This window comes from Pan troglodytes, chromosome 14, assembly GCF_028858775.2.
Source record: "Pan troglodytes isolate AG18354 chromosome 14, NHGRI_mPanTro3-v2.0_pri, whole genome shotgun sequence".
Classification (NCBI taxonomy): domain Eukaryota; kingdom Metazoa; phylum Chordata; class Mammalia; order Primates; family Hominidae; genus Pan; species Pan troglodytes.
The window spans coordinates 18,922,324-18,946,110 of record NC_072412.2 but is presented as its reverse complement, the minus strand read 5'-3'; the positions used below and the strand labels follow the sequence as shown (position 1 = coordinate 18,946,110).

Here is a 23,787-nt window from a genome sequence, read left to right as displayed (position 1 = left end):
GTTATACAAGGAGTTAATATTAGGGGAAGCTCGTGAGGCACATAGAAGATACGTTGCTGATTTAATCATAGGCTGAGATGTGGAATACTTGTTGCAGATGTAATTTTTTATTTTATTTATTTATTTTTCCGAGACGGAGTCTCACTCTTGTCGCCCAGGCTGGAGTGCAGTGGCGCGATCTCGGCTCACTGCAAGCTCTGCCTCCCAGGTTCATGCCATTCTCCTGCCTCAGCCTCCGGAGTAGCTAGGATTACAGGCGCCTGTCACCACAGCTGGCTAATTTTTTGTATTTTTAGTAGAGATGGGGTTTCACTGTGTTAGCCAGGATGGTCTCGATCTGCTGACCTTGTGATCCGCCTGCCTCGGCCTCCCAAAGTGCTGGGATTACAGGCTTGAGCCACTGTGCGTGGCCTGAAGATGTAATTTTTTATTGCGTGATTTTTTTTTAATTATGTAATCTCAGTATACAGGGGCATCAGATTTAATCTAAAATTCAGTTAACTGAAAATATCTCAATATAAGGTGATAATTTGATGGGTAACCTTTATGTTTGACCAAATTCTAGTAAATACAGGCAGTAATAAATCTGTTACAATCTTAGTTTTTCCTGGTGGCTGGGGAGTTTCTTTTGAAATTAGCTGTAAGAATCTTGATTTAAGAAGTGTGAACAACTTGCCTTAAAATTGAGTAGTTTTTGGCCGGGCGCGGTGGCTCATGCCTGTAATCCCAGCACTTTGGGAGGCCGAGGCAGGCGGATCACAAGGTCAGGAGATCGAGACCATCCTAGCTAACACGGTGAAACCCTGTCTTTACTAAAAATACAAAAAATTAGCCGGGCGTGGTGGCGAGCGCCTGTAGTCCCAGCTACTCGGAGTCTGAGGCAGGAGAATGGCTTGAACCCAGGAGGTGTAGCTTGCAGTGAGCAGAGATCGCGCCACTGCACTCCAGCCTGGGTGACAGAGGGGACTGCGTCTCAAAAAAAAAATTTTTTTTTTGAGTAGTTTTGCAGTATGTATAAAGGAAAGAAAAAAAGATTATGTCTGGGAACTCATATATATTTGCAAGATGGAGCAAATGAAGAAAATTGTCACAATTAAATTGAAGAGATTTATCTGGCTGAGGCTGCTGCCAAGTAAGATAGCTTTATTTGTTAACAATCCAAATAGTCTGAATTCTGCCTTTGTGCTTTACTTTAGTTGGAAGATAGAAAAACTGGCCTAGGACAGTACATTTTGAGAGAAATGTATTTGGAGTACACAAGTTTCTGGTTTTACTTTCAATGCTATAAATAAATTATTTAGTTTTTCATAGGTAACTTAATTCTTCAGAGGTTGTGGCAGGTACCGAAGGAAGACCAGGATGAGGGGCTTACATGAACTGGTTCAGTCTGTGACTTGACCACTTAGTAGTTATTCCTTTGTTTTGTTTGTTCACTTATTCCTTCATTCCTTCTCTTCCCACCCATTTACTCACCTACCCACTTTGTTTCTTTGTTTTTTTTTTTTGAGACAGAGTTTCGTTCTTGTCGCCCAGGCTGGAGTGCGGTGGCGCGATCTCGGTCGCTGCAACCTCTGCCTCTTCGGTTCAAGTGATTCTCCTGCCTCAGCCTCCCGAGTAGCTGGGATTATAGGCGCCCACCACCCTGCCTGGCTAATTTTTGTATTTTTAGTAGAGACGTGGTTTTACCATGTTGGCCAAGCTGGTCGCAAACCCTTGACCTCAGATGATCAGCCCACCTTGTCCTCCCAAAGCGCTGGGATTACAAGCATGAGCCACCGCACCCGGCCCCACTTCCTTCCTTTCTTTGTTTTTTTTTTTGGTTTGTTTGTTTGATTTTTTGAGACGGAGTCTCGCTCTGTCGCTCAGGCTGTAATGCAGTGGTGTGATCTCGGCTCACGGCAACCTCCACTTCCCAGGTTCAAGTGATTTTCCTGCCTCGGCCTCCTGAGTAGCTGGAATTAAAAGTGCACGCCACCACGCCCGGCTAATTTTTATATTCTTATTATTTTTTTTTTGAGAAGGAATCTTGCTCTTTCGCCCAGGCTGGAGTACAGTGGCGCAATCTTGACTCACTGTAACCTCTGCCTCCCGGGTTCAAGAGATTCTCCTGCCTTAGCCTCCCAAGTCACTGGGATTACAGGCACCTGCCACCACGCCAGACTAATTTTTGTAGTTGTAGTAGAGACAGGGTTTCACCATGTTGGCCAGGCTCGTCTCGAACTCCTGACCTCAGGTGATCTGCCGGCCTTGGCCTCCCAAAGTGCTGGGATTACAGGCGTGAGCCAGTGCGCCTGGCCCCCACTTCCTTTCTTAAGTCATTTAGCGAATTATTATAAAGCCCTTCTTCTGTCTTGGGCTCTGTGTTGGATGTGGAGCCATAGTGCTGAACAATAACAGCAAGGAGGTTTCATCCAGTAGGCATCTTTCAGAATCCTGCAAGAATATTTGAGACCTGTAAATAATTAATGGGCCTCAAAATAAAACAAATTGTAAAATTGAAATTTTATTAGTTTTCAATTAAATGTAACGTGAAGGATTTAAAATTTGTCATAATTACTAGTTCTCCTCTCCTTAGTAGTTCCATTTGTGAATATAACCTAGAAAGCAATCCTTGACCTGAAGAGGTAATTTGTATAATTATAAAGGTGGTCATTAAAGCAATTGTGGAGTAGAAATAATTGAAAGCAAACATATATGGACAACAGGAATGTTTCTGTATGCTGTCATTAAATTTAGATTATAGAATCTTCTGTGTGGTATAATCGTAAGGGCAATGCTCCTGTTCCCCTAATCATTTCCAATGTGGTATATAAACTTTTTCATACCCTCTTCTATGGTTTTAAAAATCATTTTTATTTTATTTTTTAGACAGAATCTCACTCTGTCACCCAGAATGGAGTGCAGTGGTGTGATCACGGCTCCCCGCAGTCTCACCTTATGGGGTTCAAGTGATCTTCCCACCTTAGCCTCCCTAGTAGCAGGGACTACAAGCGTGTGCCACCATGCCTGCCTAATATATATATATATATATATATATTTTTTTTTTTTCTTTTTTCTTGTTTTTGAAATGGAGCCTTGCTCTGTCACCCAGGCTGCAGTGCAGTGGCATGATCTCAGCTCACTGCAACCTCCGCCTCCCGGGTTCCAGCGATTCTCCTGCCTCATCCTCCTGAGTAGCTGGGATTACAGGTGTGCGCCAACACACGTGGGTAATTTTTTTGTATTTTTAGTAGAGATGGGGTTTTACCATGTGGACCAGGCTGGTCTTGAACTCCTGACCTCAAGTGATCTGCCCGTCTCGGCCTCCCAGAGTGCTAGGATTACAGACATGAGTCACTGTGCATGGCCGTGGCTAATATTTCCTATTTTTCGTGGAGAGAGGCTGTCACTCAAGTGATCCTCCCACCTTCGCTTCTGCCTCCACCTCCCAAAGTAATCCCAGTAATCCTGGGATTACAGGTGTGAGCCATCAAATTCGGCCATAAAAATGGTTTTTAAAAGCAGTAATAGCAATACCATTCTTTTACTTGCCCTTTTTCCTGACATTTGCATCGCAGACATTCTTTCATGCCAGTAGATAGTAATCCACCTCTGTAACAGATGTGTTTCTTGTCTCCCAAGGTGTCAGTGAACCTTGTCTCCCATTTATAACTGATTAATGTGTCCTTGACCTTTTGCTTTTATAAATAATGCCACAATATCTGTGTATCCATATGTCCCTGCACATTTGTGCATACATTTCTGTTTACTGGAAATAGGTTTGTTCATTTAAAATTATGTGGTAGAAGTGGGCCCCCAACAAGGTCACTGTGTCTACTGTATTGTCTTTGTAATTCGGAAGCTTTGAGACTAACAAGTTGGTGTTTTTTTTTTCTTTTTCTTTTTCTTTTTTTTTTTTTGAGATGGAGTCTCGCTGTATTGTGCAAGCTGGAGTGCAGTGGCGCAGTCTCAGCTCTCTGCAACCTCCGCCTCCTGGGCTCAAGCGATTTTCCTGCGTCAGCCTCCCGAGTAGCTGGGATTACATGCACGTGCCACCGCGTCCAGCAAATTTTTGTATTTTTAGTAGAGACAGGGTTTTACCATGTTGCCCAGGCTAGTCTTGAACTCCTGACCTCAGGTGATTCACCTGCCTCAGGCTCCCAAAGTGTGGGATTACAGGCGTGAGCCACCGCGCCCTGCCAAAAGTTTTTCTATGTATCCTTATTCAGGTGGCAATCTGACGTGAATCCATTTGATGGCAAAAGTTGATCTGAACTCCTGTTATGTGAAACCTTAATTACCTCCAGAGTGTGAATGTTTTATCTTACTGCAGAAATATTAATGTGGTTGATTATGGGGTGCTGCCCCAGATCCCACTGAGCATATAAGTATATTATTAGTATATTGACTCTTTTTATAAATAGTATTGGTATATTATGAGTATATTGACCCTTTTTAAAATGAGAAAAACTGAATTTCAACACATTTGACCTTTATTGGATCTTCCCATCGCCACCCACACCCATGAATGTGAAGTATTTTCTTCACAGTAAAATATATGAAATGTATTAATATCCAGGAAATGGACTAACCAGTTTACTTAAAGATTATTTTTAAGGATTATACTAAGAGTTATATAGAGAGTAAGACAACAATCTTAAAATAGTCCAGATTTTGCTTGAAATCCCTTAGGAACATTTTTGTTCATGTGGTCTGACATGAAGTTCTGAGTTTTTTCTCTGGTAATAGAAGAAATCACCATATCTTTTAATTAGTGGACTCAGATTTAGTGGGAGTGTTGTGCAACAAACAAGAACCAAGGTATCTTGAAATTTGAGGATTTGCAATTCTAAATGTAGGAACAGTACGTTATAAGAGTAATCTGGAAAACGAGACCTAATAATGGGGCATCAGCTTTATACAGCCTTCACTATATAAATTACTTTTGCAGTTTTATTGGTGGAGGGCATACACCTTGAGTATCCATTATGGGAAATGTTTAACACCAGAATAAGTATTTTGGATTTTTTCACATTTTCAGTATTTGCATTGTGTTTACCAGGTGAGCATCCTAAATCTGAAATGCCCCAGTGAGCATTTTTTTAAACATCATGTTGGCTATCAGGAAGTTCCAGCCGGGGTGTTGGGGCTCACGCCTGTAATCCCAACACTTTGGGAGATTGAGGCAGGCAGACCACTTGAGCCCAGGAGTTTAAGACCAGTCTGGGCAACATGGCAAGACCCTGTCTCTACAAAAGTACAAAAAATTATCTGGACATGGTGGCACGTGCCCGTGGTCCCAGCTTCTTGGGAGGCTAAGATTGGAGGATTGCTTGAGCCTGGGAGGTCAAGGCTGCAGTGAGCTGAGCTGAGATTGGGACACTCCAGCATGGGTGACAGAGTAAGACCCTGTCTCAACAACAACAACAACAACAAATCCAGATTTTGGAGCATTTCAGGTTTAGAAAGATTCAAGAATGCTTTCAGATTTTTGGTTTAGGGAAACTCAACCTGTGTATATTTGAATTTGCATTGGTTTAAATGCCAATATAATGTGAGTCTGTTACTTCAATATTACTATATAGATTTTTCCTCTTAAAAGTAACCATAGACAGTAATGTAAATGTTTATGCTATAAAACGTAATTTCTAAAAGCAGATTGTGGACTGACACCTGCTTCAGGGGATTTCTTTCAGTGGGTTGATGAATACGGGGAGAGAGGAGTTGGTAAGGCTTCCTTTTGGAAATAGGATTTTTGTCTAGGCATTGTGGTTTTTTGAGGTGGCTTATCTCTGGATATGTTCTGAGTGGCTTTAAGAACTGTGCAGTGCCAGTGATAGATCAGTAGATCTCAGACTTTTTCTGTTTTTTTGTTTTTTTTTTCTGAGACAGGGTCTCACTGTTGCCCAGTCTGGAGTGCAGTGGCGCGATCTCCGCTCACTGCAACCTCTGCCTCCTGAGTTCAACCTATTCTGGTGCCTCAGCCTCTCGAGTAGCTGGGATTATAACACACCTGGCTAATTTTTGTATTTTTAGTAGAGATGGGGTTTCACCATGTTGGCCAGGCAGGTCTTGAATTCCCGACCTCAGGTGATGTACTCGCCTCAACCTCCCAAAGTGCTGGGATTACAGGTGTGAGCCACCATGGCTGGCTGAGATTTTTTCCTTTCTATAGTAAGAGAGTACATGTTTCAGCTTTTTTTGACTCTCAATTTCTTGAATATACGCAAATAACTATCCTAGTTATGATTTTACTTTGTTTTTCTGGTTTACCTTAGCTAAGTTATTTATTTCTTTGGCTTTTTTGATTTATTAAAGGCTTGGAGTGACATAGAAGGAAGGTAAATTTAGGATGCCGTGGTCAGTCGTGATTACAGGTTTGGCATAATATGATTGCATAAATGATTTCATTTTACATGAAGTAAAATGTCCAATGGCAGCCCACATGTTATGATGCTGAAATTTTTATTTAAAAAATTTTCAGACATGAAGAGGAGCATCGGCGGCGTGAGGAAGAAATGATCCGACACAGAGAACAGGAGGAACTGAGGCGACAGCAAGAGGGCTTTAAGCCAAACTACATGGAAAATGTAAGTAAACTACTAGTTAACTAAAATGACTTTATATTTTCAGGTTTATGATGTATATTTAGAATGCTTTAGATTTTGGTTTATACAGTAGTCTTTTCTAATCTTTCTAAATTCATCATGTTTGATAAATTAGTGATTTTCTTAACCTCTCATAGGTGGTAAAGTAAAATTAGTTTCTGAAGATATCTATGTTTTATGAAGTGGATGTTATATTTTTTCCTATTATTTTAGTTGATCTTTAAAAAACATATGCTATTAAATTAGAAATCTTGATATATACATCATTTCCACTTGACTGATTTTCACCACATACTAATATTGAAACATCTCTATTTTGGAAGATTTCAGACATGTACAGAAGAATTGTAGTGAACACTTATAAACATGGCCAATCTTTTACATCTTTAAGTATAACCACTTTATTTCCCAATTTATGTTATTTGAAATACCTGATTTCATATAATTTTATTTTCAGTATGTATCTCTAAAAGATGAGGACTTTTTAAGAAAATCTTTATCATATTTTAAAAATGGTCAGCTCTTTCATCTTAACTAATTAAAGCCCAGATTTGCACAGGTCTTAATTTTTTTTTTTTTAAACATTTGGTTTCTTTGAATTGACTGTTATATCCAGCCTCTTTTAGTCTATAGGTTTTCTCTTCCTGTCTTTAATATTTTAGTAACCTTTTTTTTTTTTTTGAGACGGAATCTTGCTTTGTCAACCAGGCCGGAGTGCAGTGGCACGATCTCAGCTCACTGCAACCTCTGCCTCCCAGGTTCAAGCGATTCTCCTGCCTCAGTCTCCCAAGTAGCTGGGATTACAGGTGCGCACCACCACACCTGGCTAATTTTTGTATTTTTAGTAGAGATGGGGTTTCACTATATTGGCCAGGCTGGTGTCGAACTCTTTACCTCAAGTGATCTGCCCACCTCAGCCTCCAAAAGTGCTGGGATTACAGGTGTCAGCCACCATGCCCAGCCGACATTTCTAAAATAGATCATCTATTGTTTCATAAGATTATGCTTATAGAAAAGCATTAGGTGACAATATACCTTCTTTTCTAGTAGTTACTTAAAGTGTGTATCGCATACTTGAAGCATCATGATAAAATTAATTTGGCTAGAGTGTAAGTTGGCAAGCTCTAGCCTGGGACTACTGCCTGGTTTTTATTACTCCACCACAGAGATACTGATGGTGCTTCTGTTTTTAAAGGGTTATTGCAAAAGAAAGAAGAATATTAGAAATGATTTGTGACTCGCAATAACTTAAAATATTTTTTTCTGACCTTTTTATAGTGTCTGTGGAAACCTGGGCTGGAATATTTATGTTTTTTTAAAAATTTTAAAATTAGTATTTATGGTAGATAGACCACAAAGTTACTATGCTCTTAACTTTTTGGGGTATCCGTATTTCAAATAGTATGTAAATGAGGTATGATAATTGTGTAACACTGACTAATGTTCTATAAGTTTATTTGTGATTAGAAGTGATATGAATCTACACAAGTTTTTCATTATTTTGGTGTCAGTTTTATTTGGTTCCAAGCTTCACAGTGCCTCTTACTACTGCAAACTTAAGCACTAAAAGCAATATGAATGAAAGCTCTACCTATCTCAAATATTTTGTGTTAATGGGAATATATTAATAGGAAAGCATTGTATTAAGAATGCATTGAGGCCATTCTGGCAGTTGTTCTTCATTTACTTTGAAAACTGTCTTTGGAGAAAATTGTTAAACAATTTTAATGCTGTGTGCGTGTGTGTGTGTGTGTGTGTGTGTGTGTGTTTAAGCTTTGAAATTAGGCCCTCTTATGTGCTTTCTCTTTATTTCACTGTTCAGTTTAAAGGGAGGAATCAAATGGTAAGTGTTCAACTTGTCCAAGTAATGAGTAAAGTTGATTTTCTTTGTTAATTTTAAGATGCCACCTCTCTCTTCTTGTCTTCCTAATAGAAATATTCCAACACAACTAAGAGTTATGGGACTTTTAAGTATAAAATAAATATTGATTTACATATTTCACATTTTAAATAATAATTTCATGTAACAAAGAAAGAGTGAAAACACTTGTCATATCTGGTCATCTTTTTGTTTGTCAGCCTTCAACTTGATCATAATTTTATGACACATGGGAATATATTTTTAAGAGTTTCAAGGATGTAAGCCAGTACTTGATCAATATCAGTTGTCAGTTTTATTTAATACTTGATTTTTCCTTAGAAGACAAACTTTTTGATAATTGCTGTTGTAACTATAAATTAAACAACATTTTTTACTCATTTAGGATAACATTCAACTGCCTTAAGAATGTATACATTTTAATAATATGTTTTAATTGCATTTAGGTTTGTCTTTACCATAATATAGAGTGTATTCAATTTTTTTTCCAGGCAGTATTTACTAAGTGGAAATTTTCTACTTATCACAATTTTTGGACACATTAAAAGCTATTATTCTGGAAGCAATGAGAATTTTATGAGATTGTTTTTTATAATTGTCTTGTGATTGTTTTCATATTAGGTTACTCCACCAACTGTAGATTAAGTAGTTTAAACACTTCAGTACTTACCAGTCTTTATGGGAAAAATCTGCATTGGACTAAATGACAGATTTTAGTTCTAGCATTTGGTTGATGCAGTTTCTTGGAGTAAACATTGCTTCTTTGGAAAATGTTAATGTCATAAAAATATCCAAACGTCCATCTTATTTTAGCTTTAGTTATTGTATCATGTAGTTATGAAATATTTGGGTTAGGAAAATTGGGGTGATGTTTAAATTGTATGTTACTTGGTTTTAAAATTTGAGAAGTTTCTTTTTTTTTTTTTAATTTATTGAGACAGTTTCACTCTTGTTGTTCAGGCTGGAGTGCAATGGGATGATCTCAGCTCACTGCAACCTCTGCCTCCTGGGTTCAAGCGACTCTCCTGCCTTAGCCTCCCGAGTAGCTGGGATTACAGGTGCCTGCCACCATGCCCAGCTAATTTTTGTATTTTTGGTAGAGATGGGGTTTCACCATGTTGGCCAGGCTAGTCTCGAACTCCTGACCTCAGGTGATCTGCCCGCCTTGGCTTCCCAAAATGCTGGGATTACAGGCATGAGCCACCACACCCAGCTGAGAAGTTTCTTTTTCTTGTATGGTACATATTAATGTTTGCCTTTTCAATAAAGAAAAGAATAATTCTTCATACCCTTTTCAGGTTTCCTGCATTGAACTAAATATATACCTGACTTACTATTAAAGCTTATTAGTCCCATTTGAGTAGTTGGGAATAGCCCTAGGTGTTTCAACACAGTTTATTCAACACACATAATAAACTTGAGAATAAAGGTATGTTGTATGCTAAGGCAACAGTTTGACTCAGTTGTATTTCTTTGCTTGTCAGAGGCATTCCATTGTAGCACCCGAGGGACTGTGAGGCCAGAATGATTAAGGGAATGTTGGCAGAGGCTAGCAGTGTAGTGCTTCTTCCAAGGACAATGTAAAACATTTTTTTTCTTTTAGAGATGGGGTCTTGATATGTTGCCCAGGCTGGGCTCAAGCAGTCCTCTTTCCTCATCCTCCTGAGTGGCTGAGACAACAAGCACATGCCACTGTGCCCAGCAGAACAGTGTTTTTCCAATGTATGTAATAAACACTCAAGGAGCTTTAAAAAATGTGGGTTCTTAGATCATACTACTAATAATTGATTTGTTTTGTGATCCAGGTAGATTGTAATACATTGATCTTTGATCACATTTTTTTGCTAAATCCAGTAGTTTTCAACCTTGCAATATATTTGTGGAACTTAAGGAAAAATGCCTGAGATTCAGTCCTCCAAGTATTTTGATTCAGTGTGTCTAGGTTGGTACCAGGAGATATACGTGTTAAAGAAAACTCTACACCTTGCTTATTTCTTTTTGGCAGCGAAGATTCAAAACTACTGGCCTTGTATTGAAATGAGACATACTGAAATGAAAATAGTTGAATTTTTCATGGGTCCTGGGAGTGTTAGTGGAAGGCATGCTTGATGTGGTTCAACATGGTGTAAGATTTATATAGGATGCAATTTATTTATTTATTTATTGATGGTATCTTGCTGTGTTGCTCAGGCTGGAGTGCAGTGGCTATTGACAAGTGTGATTATAGCACACTACAGCCTCAAACTCCTGGGCTTAAGTGAATCTTCCTGCCTCAGCCTCCCAAGTAGCTAGGAGAGTAGGCATGCTGCTGTACCCATCTTTCTTCATTTTTTTCTTTCTTTTGATTGGGTCTCCCTGTGTTACCCAGGCTGGTCTTGACCTCCTGAAGCTATCCTCCTGTCTCAGTCTCCTGAATAGTGGGACTACAGTTGCCTACCACTGCATATGGTTATATATCCATCTTTAGAACACGGTTCAAACAGTATGACATTCTACGTGAATAGTACCCTGCAGAATTTGGGTGTGGCAACCTTGATTTGGGCTTTCAGACTATATGTGCAGGACATATTATCTCAAACTATGCATTAATTTTGCGTGCATAGTTCTAATAATTTTAATTGTCTCATCCAGTCGAGGGGTTGACAGACTAGAATAGACCAGGCTCAGTTCACATGCTGCCTATTTTTGTAACACTTTTTTTTGTTTGTTTTGTTTTGTTTATTTTGCGCTACAAAAACTGATTTGAGTAGTTGTGACACAACTATGTGAGACTGTATTGAGACTACATGGTCTGCCAAGCCTAAAAAATATTTACACCTGACCCTTTACCTGAAATGTTTGCTGACCTCTGAATCCGAGAGTTGAAGGGAATCTATAAAAAGTGGCTCATATTACCAAACTCGTAGAGCTTGTGAAGAATAATGCAAATCTATTCATTTATATATTCTTTTCCAGTGTTTTTAGAAGGCTCACCGAGCACAGTACCTCATATTCCAGATCCAAGGATTCCTGAGGAATCCAAATTAGTATCCAGAAGGTTCATTGGTAGTCATGGTTATAAACCAGAGCAAAAGTTAATGGGAAGAAATGGTAAAGAGTCACTGCATTGCAGCTGACACCTGGAATTTTAAAATCTTTTTTTCGTTTTTGAGATGGAGTCTTGCTCTGTCGCTTAGGCTGGAGTTCAGTGGCGCGATCTTGGCTCACTGCAACCTCTGCCTCCCAGGTGCAAGTGTTTCTCCTGCCTCAGCCTTCCGAGTATCTGGGATTACAGGCACGCGCCACCACAATTGGCTAATTTTTTATTTTTATTTTTATTTTTATTTTTGAGACGGAGTCTTGCTGTCTCACCAGGCTGGAGTGCAGTGACATGATTTCGGCCCACTCCAACCCCCGCCTCCCAGGTTCAAGTGATTCTCCTGCCTCAGCCTCCCAAATAGCTGGGACTACAGGCGTGCGCCACCACGCCTGGGTAATTTTTGTATTTTTAGTAGAGATGTGGTTTCACCATGTTGGCCAGGATGGTCTCGATCTCTTGACCTCAGGTGATCCGCCCGCTCAGCCTCCCAAAGTGGTGGGATTACATGTATGAGCCACCACGCCCGGCCCACGCTCGGCAAAGTTTTTGTATTTTTGGTAGAGATGGGGTTTCACCATGTTGGTCAGGCTGGTCTCGAACTCCTGACCTCGTGACCCGCCCACCTCGGCCTCCCAGAGTGTTGGGATTACAGGTGTGAGCCACCGTACCCGGCCAAAATCCCTTTAGTTCTAGTCAGTAGAAGAATAAAGCACTGTTCTTTCAAATGTGAACCCCTCTTGATCAGTATTGTCCAATCTGGCCTGTTCTTTAACCAGTCAGCCTCTTTTCCTGCCTCTTGCATGGGCTTTTTGTTGTTGTTTCTTTGTTTGTTCATCTATCATCTCTTGCTTTAATCGTAACCTAACTTTCCCTGATGTGGCACGTGTAAAACTGAAAAACAGAAACTCTATCTGGTAAAAAAAAAAAATTCCATTAATTTATGCTGTCAGAGAAGAGTGATCCTGTTTTTATTTACTAATGAATAGATACAAATTTATTTTCTGAAATGGTTTGTGAAGATTCCAGAGCAGAAGTTACAGTTTTGTGGTTTCCACATGGCTGTCCCTCTTTTTCTACAGTTTTTAAAGCTCTAATGAGGAATTTATGTTGCTTAAGAAGATTTGTTTTTTGAAGTCTAAACTCCTGAAGCATTCAAACAAAAGACACATTTTACAAGGGATTTTTATGGCCTCTTCATTAAGTTATGGAAATAACTAAAGAATTAATTGCTGAAGGATTTGATGTCAGATTTAAGTGTGACCTGCTGGACTGGTAGGCTTATTTATGGTATAATGATGGCCTAGTCCCAGTGGTTTGGACATGTTGGTGAAAATCAAAATGGATAATAACAGACATTGCAATGGTCTCATATGTAATGTTCTAGTTGTGACTAGTTTCGGTTGTTAATGTTTTTACTTATTCATTAAAATAATTTATTACAAGCCAAGGATTTTTCTCAATATTTGGCACGGTACATAATTGTAACTTAACTTAGACTTTTGTGATCAAATAAAAACAAACATATATATAAGTTTGTAATGTTTACACATATTCTTAGAATTGATTTGTAGGATTTTGCTGATTTGGGATAATTGGTTGAAGGTATGTGTCAGTTTTAACCAGGTGTTGAGTTATTTGATCACTCCTCCAAAGATTATTTAATAGTTTTAATAATATCTAATGATGTGTGGGAAACCGTAGAATTTTTCATACAAACTGGGACAAATGAACATGGATACTATTAAAATACTTCCTACAATAGGCATAAAATGGGCTTTCTTAGGTGAACCAGGAGGTATAGTTAGCCTAATCATATGCTATGATTATTAGTAATGGTTTTCTGTGTTTTATCATTCATATTTGTAAATCTTTTTTGAATGACTACTTGGAAATGATGACTGAATCTCATACTGTGTACACACTTCATCAGAGGACACTTAATTGTATTGATTAACATTTTTTTGATCTTACCTTCTGTTAGAGTTTCAGAGAGGTTCATAATCCAGAAAAATTATCATGTTTTCTTTTTTCCTTTTGGAGAATATCTGTTCAGACTCAGGTCATGTATTTCTTCTGATTCCTCACCCCAGCTGTCATCTTTTTCATTAAAATAATTTAAAATAAAAAATTGTTTTTAAGGAGGGAGTCTTGCTCTGTTGCCCAGGCTGGAGTGCAGTGGCGTGATCTTGACTCACTGCAACCTCTGCCTCCTGGGTTCAAGTGATTCTTGTGCCTCAGCCTTCCAAGTAGCTGAGATTACAGGTGCTCGCCACTACATCCGGCTAATTTTTGTATTTTTTAGTAGAGACGGGGTTTCACCATGTTGGCCAGGCTGCTCTTGAACTCTTTACCTCAAGTGATCCACCTGCCTTGGCCTCCCAAAGTGCTGGGATTACAAGCATGAGTCACTGTGCCTGGCCAGAAAATTTTTTTGTTTTTGTTTTTGTTTTCTTGAGGCGGTGTTTTGCTCTTGTCATCCAGGCTCTGGAGTACAGTGGCGCGATCTCAGCTCATTGCAACCTCCGCCTCCCGGGTTCAAGTGATTCTTCTGCTTCAGCCTCCCGAGTAGCTGGGATGACAGGCACCCGCCACCATGCCCAGCTAATTTTTGTATTTTTAGTAGAGACGGGATTTCACCATGTTGGCCAGGCTGGTCTCGAACCCCTGTCCTCAGGTGATCCACCTACCTCAGCCTCCCAAAGTGTTGGGATTACAGGCGTGAGCCACTGCACCTGGCCGAAAATTTTTTTAAGACAGGCTCTCGCTGTGTCACCCAGACTGGAGTTCAGTGGCACGATCATAGCGCCCTGTGACCTTGAACTCCTCAGCTTAAGTGATCCTCCTGCCTCAGCCTCCCATGTAGTTGGGACTGCAGGTGTGTGACACCAGCCCCTCCTAATTAAAAACATTTTTTTTGTAGAGATGGAGTCTCACTGTGTTCCCTAGGTTGATCTCAAACTCCTGGGCTAAAGCAATCCTCCTGCCTCTGCCTCCCAAAGTGCTGGGATTACAGGTGTGAGCCACTGCACCTGGTCCTTTTTGTGTTCAATATAGTTAATTCTTTATATTTACCAAGTTGTATTCTAAGTTTTTTCTGACTTTGTTGTCTGCTAATTGTGTTCTCTGAATTTTTCGAGGTCACGAATTTTATGTTTGTCATATTATAGTTACTTAGATGTAAACTGAGAGAATTAAGTAGCTGTTTGAAGTCTTGTTTTTCAAATGCCAATGCAGCTCAGTTATGGTTTTCAGTCTGTATGGATCACTAGACCTTGGCATTTATTGAATATTAATGCCTCAGATATTACACATTTGGCACTTTGGAAAACATAGGTGGCATTGAGGTATAACTGCTCATACATTTTTATAGACTTCATACGTGATTAAGTAATGAAGAGTATTTTTAAAAGCAGCCAAAGAAACAATTTTTTTTTGCTTGGTTTTCAACACACCTAACTTTTTACTTCAGAGTATTAGACTTACAGGTCGTCTGGGAGGTTTCCATTTTGGAAGAAAAATTTGTTCACTGTTTCCTGTATTCAAAACATAGGGCTGAGCACTGTGGAGGATACAGAGGATGTTAGAGGATTTTAGGTGCTGAGTACTTATACAGAGTAATGTTAAAAGAAACAGCTCAAACGTTCTGAGAATTTAGAAAATGAAGTTCTCTACTGAGAGTGTCATTAAATAGTCTTGGTACTTTTGTGTGTGTATATGTCTGTGTTTATAAAATGATGTGATTTGTTTATTATTCCTGCTGTGTTGTAGGTATACCTCATGTCTTTTCATTTGAAATGGTAAGTTCTAATAATTTTTGGTTCAGAATGGTAAGATTTTTTAGCTAATGTTAACTCTTTTTTGAGCAATCGGAGAAGAGGAGAGTCAAGACCGGCAAATAGACATGGTTAACTAATGTAAACATATCTTGTGCATTGTCTAGTGTATAATATAACTAATAATAATTTTAATTATTAGTTTGAATTAGTAACAGAAGATCCTCAGAAGGCATAAAAATTTAACTTGTTACTTCTGCTTTGTGACTTGTTTAATGTATTTGGAGCCACCTTACAGTGCTTGTTCTACATAGTGACGGTAAATTATATTTTAGGCTAGTCAGTATCTAAGATCTTCTATACTTCATATTGAGGATAGTATCTCTGTAGTATCATCTAAAATGTTAGAATTTTGTACTAAAACTAAAAAATTATAATGTCTATTTATGTTCAGTATTAAGTAACAACTAGTGAGATGTAGGCTGTAGGAACTCTGGTTTGTAAGCATCTGATGAGATGCAGTTATGAGTTAGATTGGTAATTATTATAATTATAAACTTTCAAAGGCTTTTACTTATTTGAGTTAGATTGATAATTATTATAATTACAAACATTCAAAGACTTTTACAATTCAAAGTAACTGAAAGTTTATGGGTAAGTTTGTTTCTTTTCTTAATGGTATCTTATACTATATTGTGCACTATGTGTCAAACCGTGGCTTTTCTGGTTGTTTTACCATAGTTTTCTTAAGATAACTTCTTCATTTGATTTATTCTTGTTTTTTCTATATATGATTTTAACCAATTGATGTGATTGTTACAGTAGTTTGTTTTATAATGGCAAATTTTAAATAACTTTGATTTTTATTTTGGTACCTCTTAAATGTGTAAAAAATGACTATGTATTTAAACCTGTAGCTTTGAGTTAGTTACTTAGAAGAAAATATGTACTAACATCACAATTTCAAGGCCTCTGGTAAATTATTAAGATGATTTATCTAATGCCGACTATCACAAACAGAAATGGATACTCTCCTGTATAAAATGTGTACTTAACTCATACGTTGGCCATCTATGCCTTGTTTTCCTGTTTTCTGCTTTTTTCTGTTGACGGGACCAGTTTGGAACTGCTGCTTGTGCAGTTTATATTTGTTCTTTTCTTTCACCTTTCATACCTTGACCTGGCCAGTTATGATGGTTTTACTTTGGTAAGGAAATGCACTGGATAAGAAAGAGGTTTTGGATCAAGAAGTGCAAACCAGTCACCAGTATTATGTGAGCTTTGGTAAGATTTTATTGCTAGTATTGTTTGTCTTACAGCTGATATCCTTGCTCATTGTTTTTTTTAGGAGTTCTGGGTAAAATAACTAAATTTGAAGAATAATTAAATACTATTAATCAATTTTAGGTTTTAAAAGCACCTCTTCAGAGTGAGTTTACACCTGACAATTGAAACTGGTAATCTTGAAAATGCTCTCAGGTGTATGCATTACAAATAAAATTCTTAGGAGCAGTGTTGTGTGCCTTGTAGTCCCAGCTACTTGGGAGGCTGTGGTGGGAGGATCAATTGAGCTCAGGAATTCAAGGCCAGCTTGGGCAACATAGTGAGAGGCCCGTCTCTTAAAATCTCAGCCGAATAGAAGCTTCTTTAACAATTAATTTATGTAAAATACTTATTTCCTTCTGTCCCTTGATGTGTGCTAGATTGTGTTTACATTTAATTGATCTTCGGTTAGAAAGCCACCCTATGTATTAAAAAACAGCCATTAATTTTGCTACACATTCAGTTGAATTTGACAGTAGTATCAGAGCAATCTATTCACTCAATTACCTGACCGAGGCTTTCAAAATACATTGTTGAATGTATTTGGTTTAAGAGGCACATTTCAAGTTAATGAACACAGTAAGTTTCTCTACTTCTATTTGTCGTTGCCTCCGTTTCTGATTTAGTATTTAACAAGTAACAACTACTTTTTGTTTCGTGACTAAACCTTGCAGTATAAATTAAGATGTAATTAGCTGGGTGTGGTGGCATGACTGTAGTTCCAGCTACTAGGGAGCCTGAGGCAGGAGGATCCGTTGAGCCCAGTGAGTATAAGTCCAGCCTGGGCAACATAGTGAGACTCATCTTGATTTATTATTATTATTTTTAATGTAATTGATTATTCAAAAGGATTCATTTTAAAGTTTCAATATTTTAGTAGCCTTTTTCAAAAGAGCTTTAGGTCCACAGCAAGATTATGTGGAAGGTACAGAGATTTCCCGTCTACCCCGTGCCACATGCCTACAGCTTCTCCTGCTATCAAAATGTTTTACCAGAATGATACACTTACAACAATTGCTGAAGCTACATTGACACGTGCTTATCAACCAAAGTCTATAGTTTACCTTTAGATTTGCTCTGGGTGTACATTCTGAAGGTTTTGACAAATCTATGACATGAACCTATGATTATAGTATCATACAGAGTATTTTCACCTCCTTAAAAATCTTCTGTGCTCTGCTTCTTTATCCCTTCCACCTAACCCTTGGCAACCACTGATCCTTCTATCGTCTCCATAGTTTAGTTTTTTCCAGAATGTCATATAGTTGGAATCATACAGTATACAGCCTCTTCAGATTGGCTTCTAGTCACCTGGCAATATGCATTTAAATTTCCTCTATGTCTTTTCATGGGTTGATAGCTCATTTCTTTTTAGCACTGAATAATATTTTGGTTGTACCACAGTTCACCCATTCATATACTAAAGGACATCTTAGTTGCTTCCAGGTTTTAGCAATTATGAATCAAGCTGCTATAAACATTCATGTGTAGGTTTTTGTGTAGACATAAGTTTGCACCTCCTTTGGGTAAAATGCAAAGAGTGATATTGCTGTATCAGATGGTAAGAGTATGTTTAATTTTATCAGAAACTGCCAGACTGTCTTGCAAAATGGTTACACCTGTTTGTATTCCCTTCAGCAATACGTTGAAGTTCTTGTTGCATCGCATCTTGGCCAGCATTTGTTTTTGTCAGTGTTTCAGATCGTCACCATTCTAGTAGGTTTTGTAGTGCTATCTCATTTTAATTTGCAGTTCCGTCAATGCAATTTGCAATTCTATCAATGGCATACGAAGTAAAGTTTCATTTTAACAATCATATATCTGAAGAATATTTTCCCAGATATTCATGGGTGAAGATATTTAGGAATGCATGTATTGAGGGGAGAAAACTTGGTTATATATATATAGATTGTCTTATATTTTTTAAAGTACCCCTCACTAACTAGCAGCGAATAACACATATATTAGAAATTGTTGTTTTTAATTGCCTGAATTTCAAATGTTAAGTTTTCCAAGCATTCACTATTGATTAGGTTGGAAAGTTTACATGCTATTGAGTTGTATCAATAGAAACGTATATTTTTTTCCTTTTCATTTTAAAACGTTTAAAAATTTTTTTGGAGTGAGGTCTCATTCTGTCACCCAGGCTGGAGTGCAGTGACGCAATCATAGGTCACCATACCTCTAATTCCTAACCTCAAGGGATCCTCCTGCGTTGGTCCCCCAAAACCCTGAGATTACAGGCACTGGACACCATGCCTGACCCTTATTTACTTTTTTTTTTTTTTTTTAAGTGGAGTCTCCCTCTGTCGCCCACGCTGGAGTGCAGTGGCACGATCTCAGCTCACTGCAAACTCCGTCTCCTGATCAAGTGATTCTCCTGCCTCAGCCTTCTAAGTAGCTGGGATACAGGGGTGCACCACCATGCCTGGCTAACTTTTTTTTTTTTTTTTTTTGAGACAGAGTCTTTCTCTGTTGCCCAGGCTGGAGAGCAGTGGTGTTATCATGGCTCATTGCAGCCTCCACCTTCTGGTTTCAAGCGATTTTCCTTCCTCATCCTCTCGAGTAGCTGGGACTACAGGCGCCCACCACCACACCTGGCTGATTTTTTGTGTTTTTAATAAAGATGGGTTTCACCATGTTGACCAGGCTGGTCTCAAACTCCTGACCTCAGGTGATCTGCCCGCTTCGGCCTCCCAAACTGCTTGGATTACAGGCTTGAGCCACCGTGCTCGGCCTTAATTTCTTTTAGTATTTACGGGGTTTCACCATGTTGGCCAGGCTGGTCCCTAACTCCTGACCTCAAGTGATCTGCCTGCCTCAGCCTCCCATAGTGCTGGGATTACAAGTGTGAGCCACCATGTCCGGCCCAGTTTACTTTTATTAGAAAAGATTCATTTGCTGATGTATATTGTTCAGTATCTTAATACTTTTTTCATGAGTTAATACTGGCAAAGAGGCCTAATATCTTGAGGTTTTTAAAAATACCCATGAATATTTCATGTAAGTGATTTTTGCTTCATTCTTTGTGTCTACAATTTGTTATCTAATATTTCTGGCTCCTAACGATTTTCTTTTTTGTTTTTTTTGAGATGCAGTCTCGCTGTGTCGCCAAGCTTTTCATAGAGACGGGGTTTCACCATCTTGGCCAGGCTGGTCTCGATCCCCTGACCTCAGGTGATCTGCCTGCCTCAGCCCCCAAAAGTGCTGAGGTTACAGGAGTGAGCCACCGCGCCTGGCCAACAGTTCTTATTTAATCTTTCTCATGAAAGTTTAATTGGTTATAACCTTATTGTTCTGTTATGTAACCTTCTTTAGTGAAGGAAAAGGTAATAGAATATAGTTTGCTCACACTAAAATATTTTCAATTGCTAAATATAGGTTTTTTTTAGGGAATTTATTTTTAGGAATATTTAGATATTCCTAATTGATTAAAAAGGCTGAATCCTGTTACTTGGCAGAACTTACTATATTTTTCTCTAGAATTATATATTTTTTAGTGGATTTAAATGTTCTACATTATTTTAGCATTTTTGTTTTTTGAGACATAGAACCTAAATTGCATGTGGTGATTCCTGGACAATTCTTAAAGCTTTTTTTGAGATAAACATGAGAGGTCTTTATCAATAAAGAATTTTGACTGTGACCTAAAAAAGAGTATTGATTGTGCCCATTAAGATTGCATTCACTCAAACAAGAGTTATATTGATAAAGTGTTAGATGAATACCTCTCGTCATTGATCATTAAATGTTGTTCCAGCTGACACAGTTAAAGCAGTTTTTATTTAGTTCAGTGAGTGTATCCCCAAGTTTAGGTGGTCATACTACACTTTAGCTTTACCTGAGTACTGTGTTAAGTGATTCCTTTAAATTAGGTTATTGGTAATACACACACACACATACACACACAAAATATACATGTTGAGTATCCCTTATCTAAAATGTTTGGGACTAGAAGTGTATTGGAATTTGGATTTTTTTGAATTTTGAAACATTTGTGTATTATGTAATGAGATATCTTGGGGATGGGACCCAGATCCAAATATGAAATTCACTTATGTTTCATATATGTCTTATATACATAGCCTGAAGGTAACTTCATAGAATTTAATTTTTTAATTTTTAATTTTTTATTTTTTTGAGACGGAGTCTTGCTGTATCGCCCAGGCTGGAGTGCAGTGGCGTGATCTTGGCTCACTGCAAGCACCGCCTCCCGGGTTCATGCCATTCTCCTGCCTCAGCTTCCCGAGTAGCTGGGACTACAGGTGCCCTCCACCATGCCCAGCTAATTTTTTTGTATTTTTAGTAGAGACGGGGTTTCACCGTGTTAGCTAGGATGGTCTTGATCTCTTGACCTCGTGATCCATCCGCCTCAGTCTCCCAAAGTGCTGGGATTATGTGTCTGTCCAAAAAAAAATTTTTTTAAGAGACAGTGTCTCACTGTGTGACACAGGCTTGTCTTGAATTCCTGGGCTCGAGCAATTCTTGGCATCTCAGCCTCCCAGAGTGCTGGGATTATAGGCATGAACCACTATGCCTGGCTCAGTAGAATATTTTAAGTAATTTTGTGTGTGAAAGTTTTGCCTACATTTTGACTTAGACCCATCACATGAGGTCAAGTATGGAATCTTCCACTTTGGGCATTGTGTTGGTGTTTAAAAAGTTTTGGATTTTGGAGCACTTGGGGTTTTGGATGGTTATGCTCACCTTGTTTCATGATAGCCCAAGTACTAAATATTAAAGGAAAAATATCCATGTTCTGCACAAAAAGTGCCATGTGCCAGTAGTGGCGTGTTTACCATGCCACTTTGGAAAATATTTGTTAGGTTAATTTACCTTACTTAGTGCAAGCTTCCTGTTCTATATTTTCTTGAAAGAAAACTGACTGGGACTTTAAAAATAGTGCTTCTCAAACTTTTTGGCTTCCATATTTCTTTAATTTTCCATATCACTATTAAAAATTATTGAGGGCGCCAAAGTCCTGCTAAAGGATTATATCAATATTTACCATATTATAATCCAAAGCGAGGTTTTAAAGAAAACGTTACAGAGTTAAGAGTCGCTTTCTTGTACATTTTTGCAAATGTCTTTTAATGTTCCCTTTAGTGTAGTGGGAAGAATGGTGTTGTTTTATGTTTTGTAAATTTGTTTTGCTCTATAAAAAATGGTTGGCTTCCCACGTTTGCTTTTGCAGTCCATCTATTGCAGAAAGCTTTTTAATTAAAATGCATCAAAGAAGACCTGACTTTATACGGAGAAGTGATAAGGGAGGAGTATGTTAATAACCTTTAAAGATAATTGTGGATTTTTTTGATACTACTGTAAAACTTAAAAGTACTCTTATATTGAAATTAATTGGGTTGGCTGGGCATGGTGGCTCACACCTGTAATCACAGCACTTTGGGGGGTTGAGGCAGGTGGATCACTTGAGCTCAGGAGTTCAAGACCATCCCGAGTAACATGGTAAAACCCCATTTCTACAAAAAACACAAAAATTATCTGGGCGTGATGGTATGTGCCTATAGTTCCAGCTACCCTTGAGGCTGAGGCAGGAGGATTGCTTGAATCTGGGAGTCAGAGGCTGCATGAGTTGAGATCATGCCATTGCACCCCAGCCTGGGCAACAGAGTGAGACTAACAAAGGGAAAAAAAAAAAAAAAAAAGAAATCCGCTGGGCTGCTTTGAATTTTGAATGGATTTTTTACCCATGCATGATTTTTTAGTGTTATGTACCAATCAGAAGAAAAATACTGATGCATTGGCCTAAGCAGATTATCCAAAATGCTAATGTATTCATTTTACAAAATTAAAAAGAAGTTACATGTCTTCATATTGATCTCATAGAAAATATCCGCCAAATACGCAAGCCAATAATTATAGTGTCTCTTATAAAAACCTTGTTCTGTGAAAAAAGTATTTCATTCAGCATGCACCTCAATTATGAATGCTTTTTCTTAAAATAACCATCCTACTTCAGAATGCAGCAGATGTACTTTGTGGACAAATCCTGTTTTATTGTGAAGAACATGAAAAAAGCATGTACCCATGGATAGAGATTTAATAAAATTAACTTTGACTGCTTCCTCCAGGTATTCATAGTTTAAAATTTTAAACTACAGTTTTATCCATGTGACAAATGCAGTGGTTACTAGTAAAAATTGGGCCCAAGTCTCTTGGCTTGTGCTATAGTGCTGGGACTTTTCCTAGCCATTACTTTTGCACCATTAAATGTAGTGAATGTTGATACAGAGAAAAGTCTGATGATAGTACTATAACTAACTGTATCTTAGTGCTGGGAAAACATGAAATAGTTGTGACTGTGCACTTCCTGAGTCTTGGGGACTCTTAGTGTACTCCATGACCTACACGTTAAGAACCGCTGCAATGATGGAATGCTCTTTTGACATGTGGTTCTGGGAATTAGTCATACTTTGCCCGCTTTTTGGTCATCTGTTAATTTAAGTACACTTGAATTCGAAGCTTTCAGGAATACATATGTATAATTCTTTTCATGGAAAGGCATACAATCTTATAAATACCGCAAAGATAAGTTAAAATCTTGCCTTTTGTTAGGCTTCGACTGTTGGAATTCTTTTTTTTTTGGCTGTCTGGGACATGGAGATATGTTGGAATTTTTGAAGAATGAAAGTATCTCGTGAACGTCAAAAATTTTGTGAACTCCATTTCAGTAGAATCGTATAGGCTAGCTCAGCCACTTACTATCCATATGACCTTGACTAAGTTATTCAACAGCTTTGTGCCTCAGTTTCATTATGTCTAAAATGAGGTAACAGTAGGCCTACTTCATAGAGTTGAATCAATAATGTAAAACTGAGTCTTCATCATAGGTTTATTTTAGCGCACTGCAGTCTTTTGAGATGTTGGTTACAAATAAGTTGTTTTGACTTAAACAACAACTCTTAATTTTTTGTAATGTAATAAAGCATTATTTAAATTTGTAAAAATATCACATATACGCACTGGTTCTAACTTAAATTCTAATTTGAAGTGTTATTAAAAGTCATTCATAGAGGGAAGTAAGGGTTTTGTGTATTGCTTGTTGGGTGGGCACACAGTTGTGAATTTCCTCAAGTGATTCTTATTAATATTTGATAGATTTAGTGATAGTGAAGAATGCTGTATTTC

General features: G+C 38.2%; 1 protein-coding gene across 15 annotated transcripts in view; it reads left to right on the top strand.

Annotated features, from left to right (window-relative positions):
• PSPC1 (paraspeckle component 1) overlaps positions 1 to 23,787 on the top strand; it is a 109,391-nt gene that overhangs the window by 44,268 nt on the left and 41,336 nt on the right. For 13 of the 15 annotated variants that reach the window (XR_008538646.2, XR_008538649.2, XR_008538648.2 and 10 more), the window contains exon 6: positions 6,464 to 6,569. Coding sequence is in view for 5 of the 15 variants with exons in the window: in XM_063792406.1 (XP_063648476.1) it covers positions 6,464 to 6,569 (106 nt within the window). In the remaining 10 variants the exon portion in view is untranslated. Of the gene's footprint in view, positions 1 to 6,463; positions 6,570 to 8,409; positions 8,555 to 9,426; positions 9,914 to 23,787 lie in introns of those variants that run through there. The other 2 variants (XM_063792404.1, XM_054664836.2) reach the window with 2 other exon arrangements.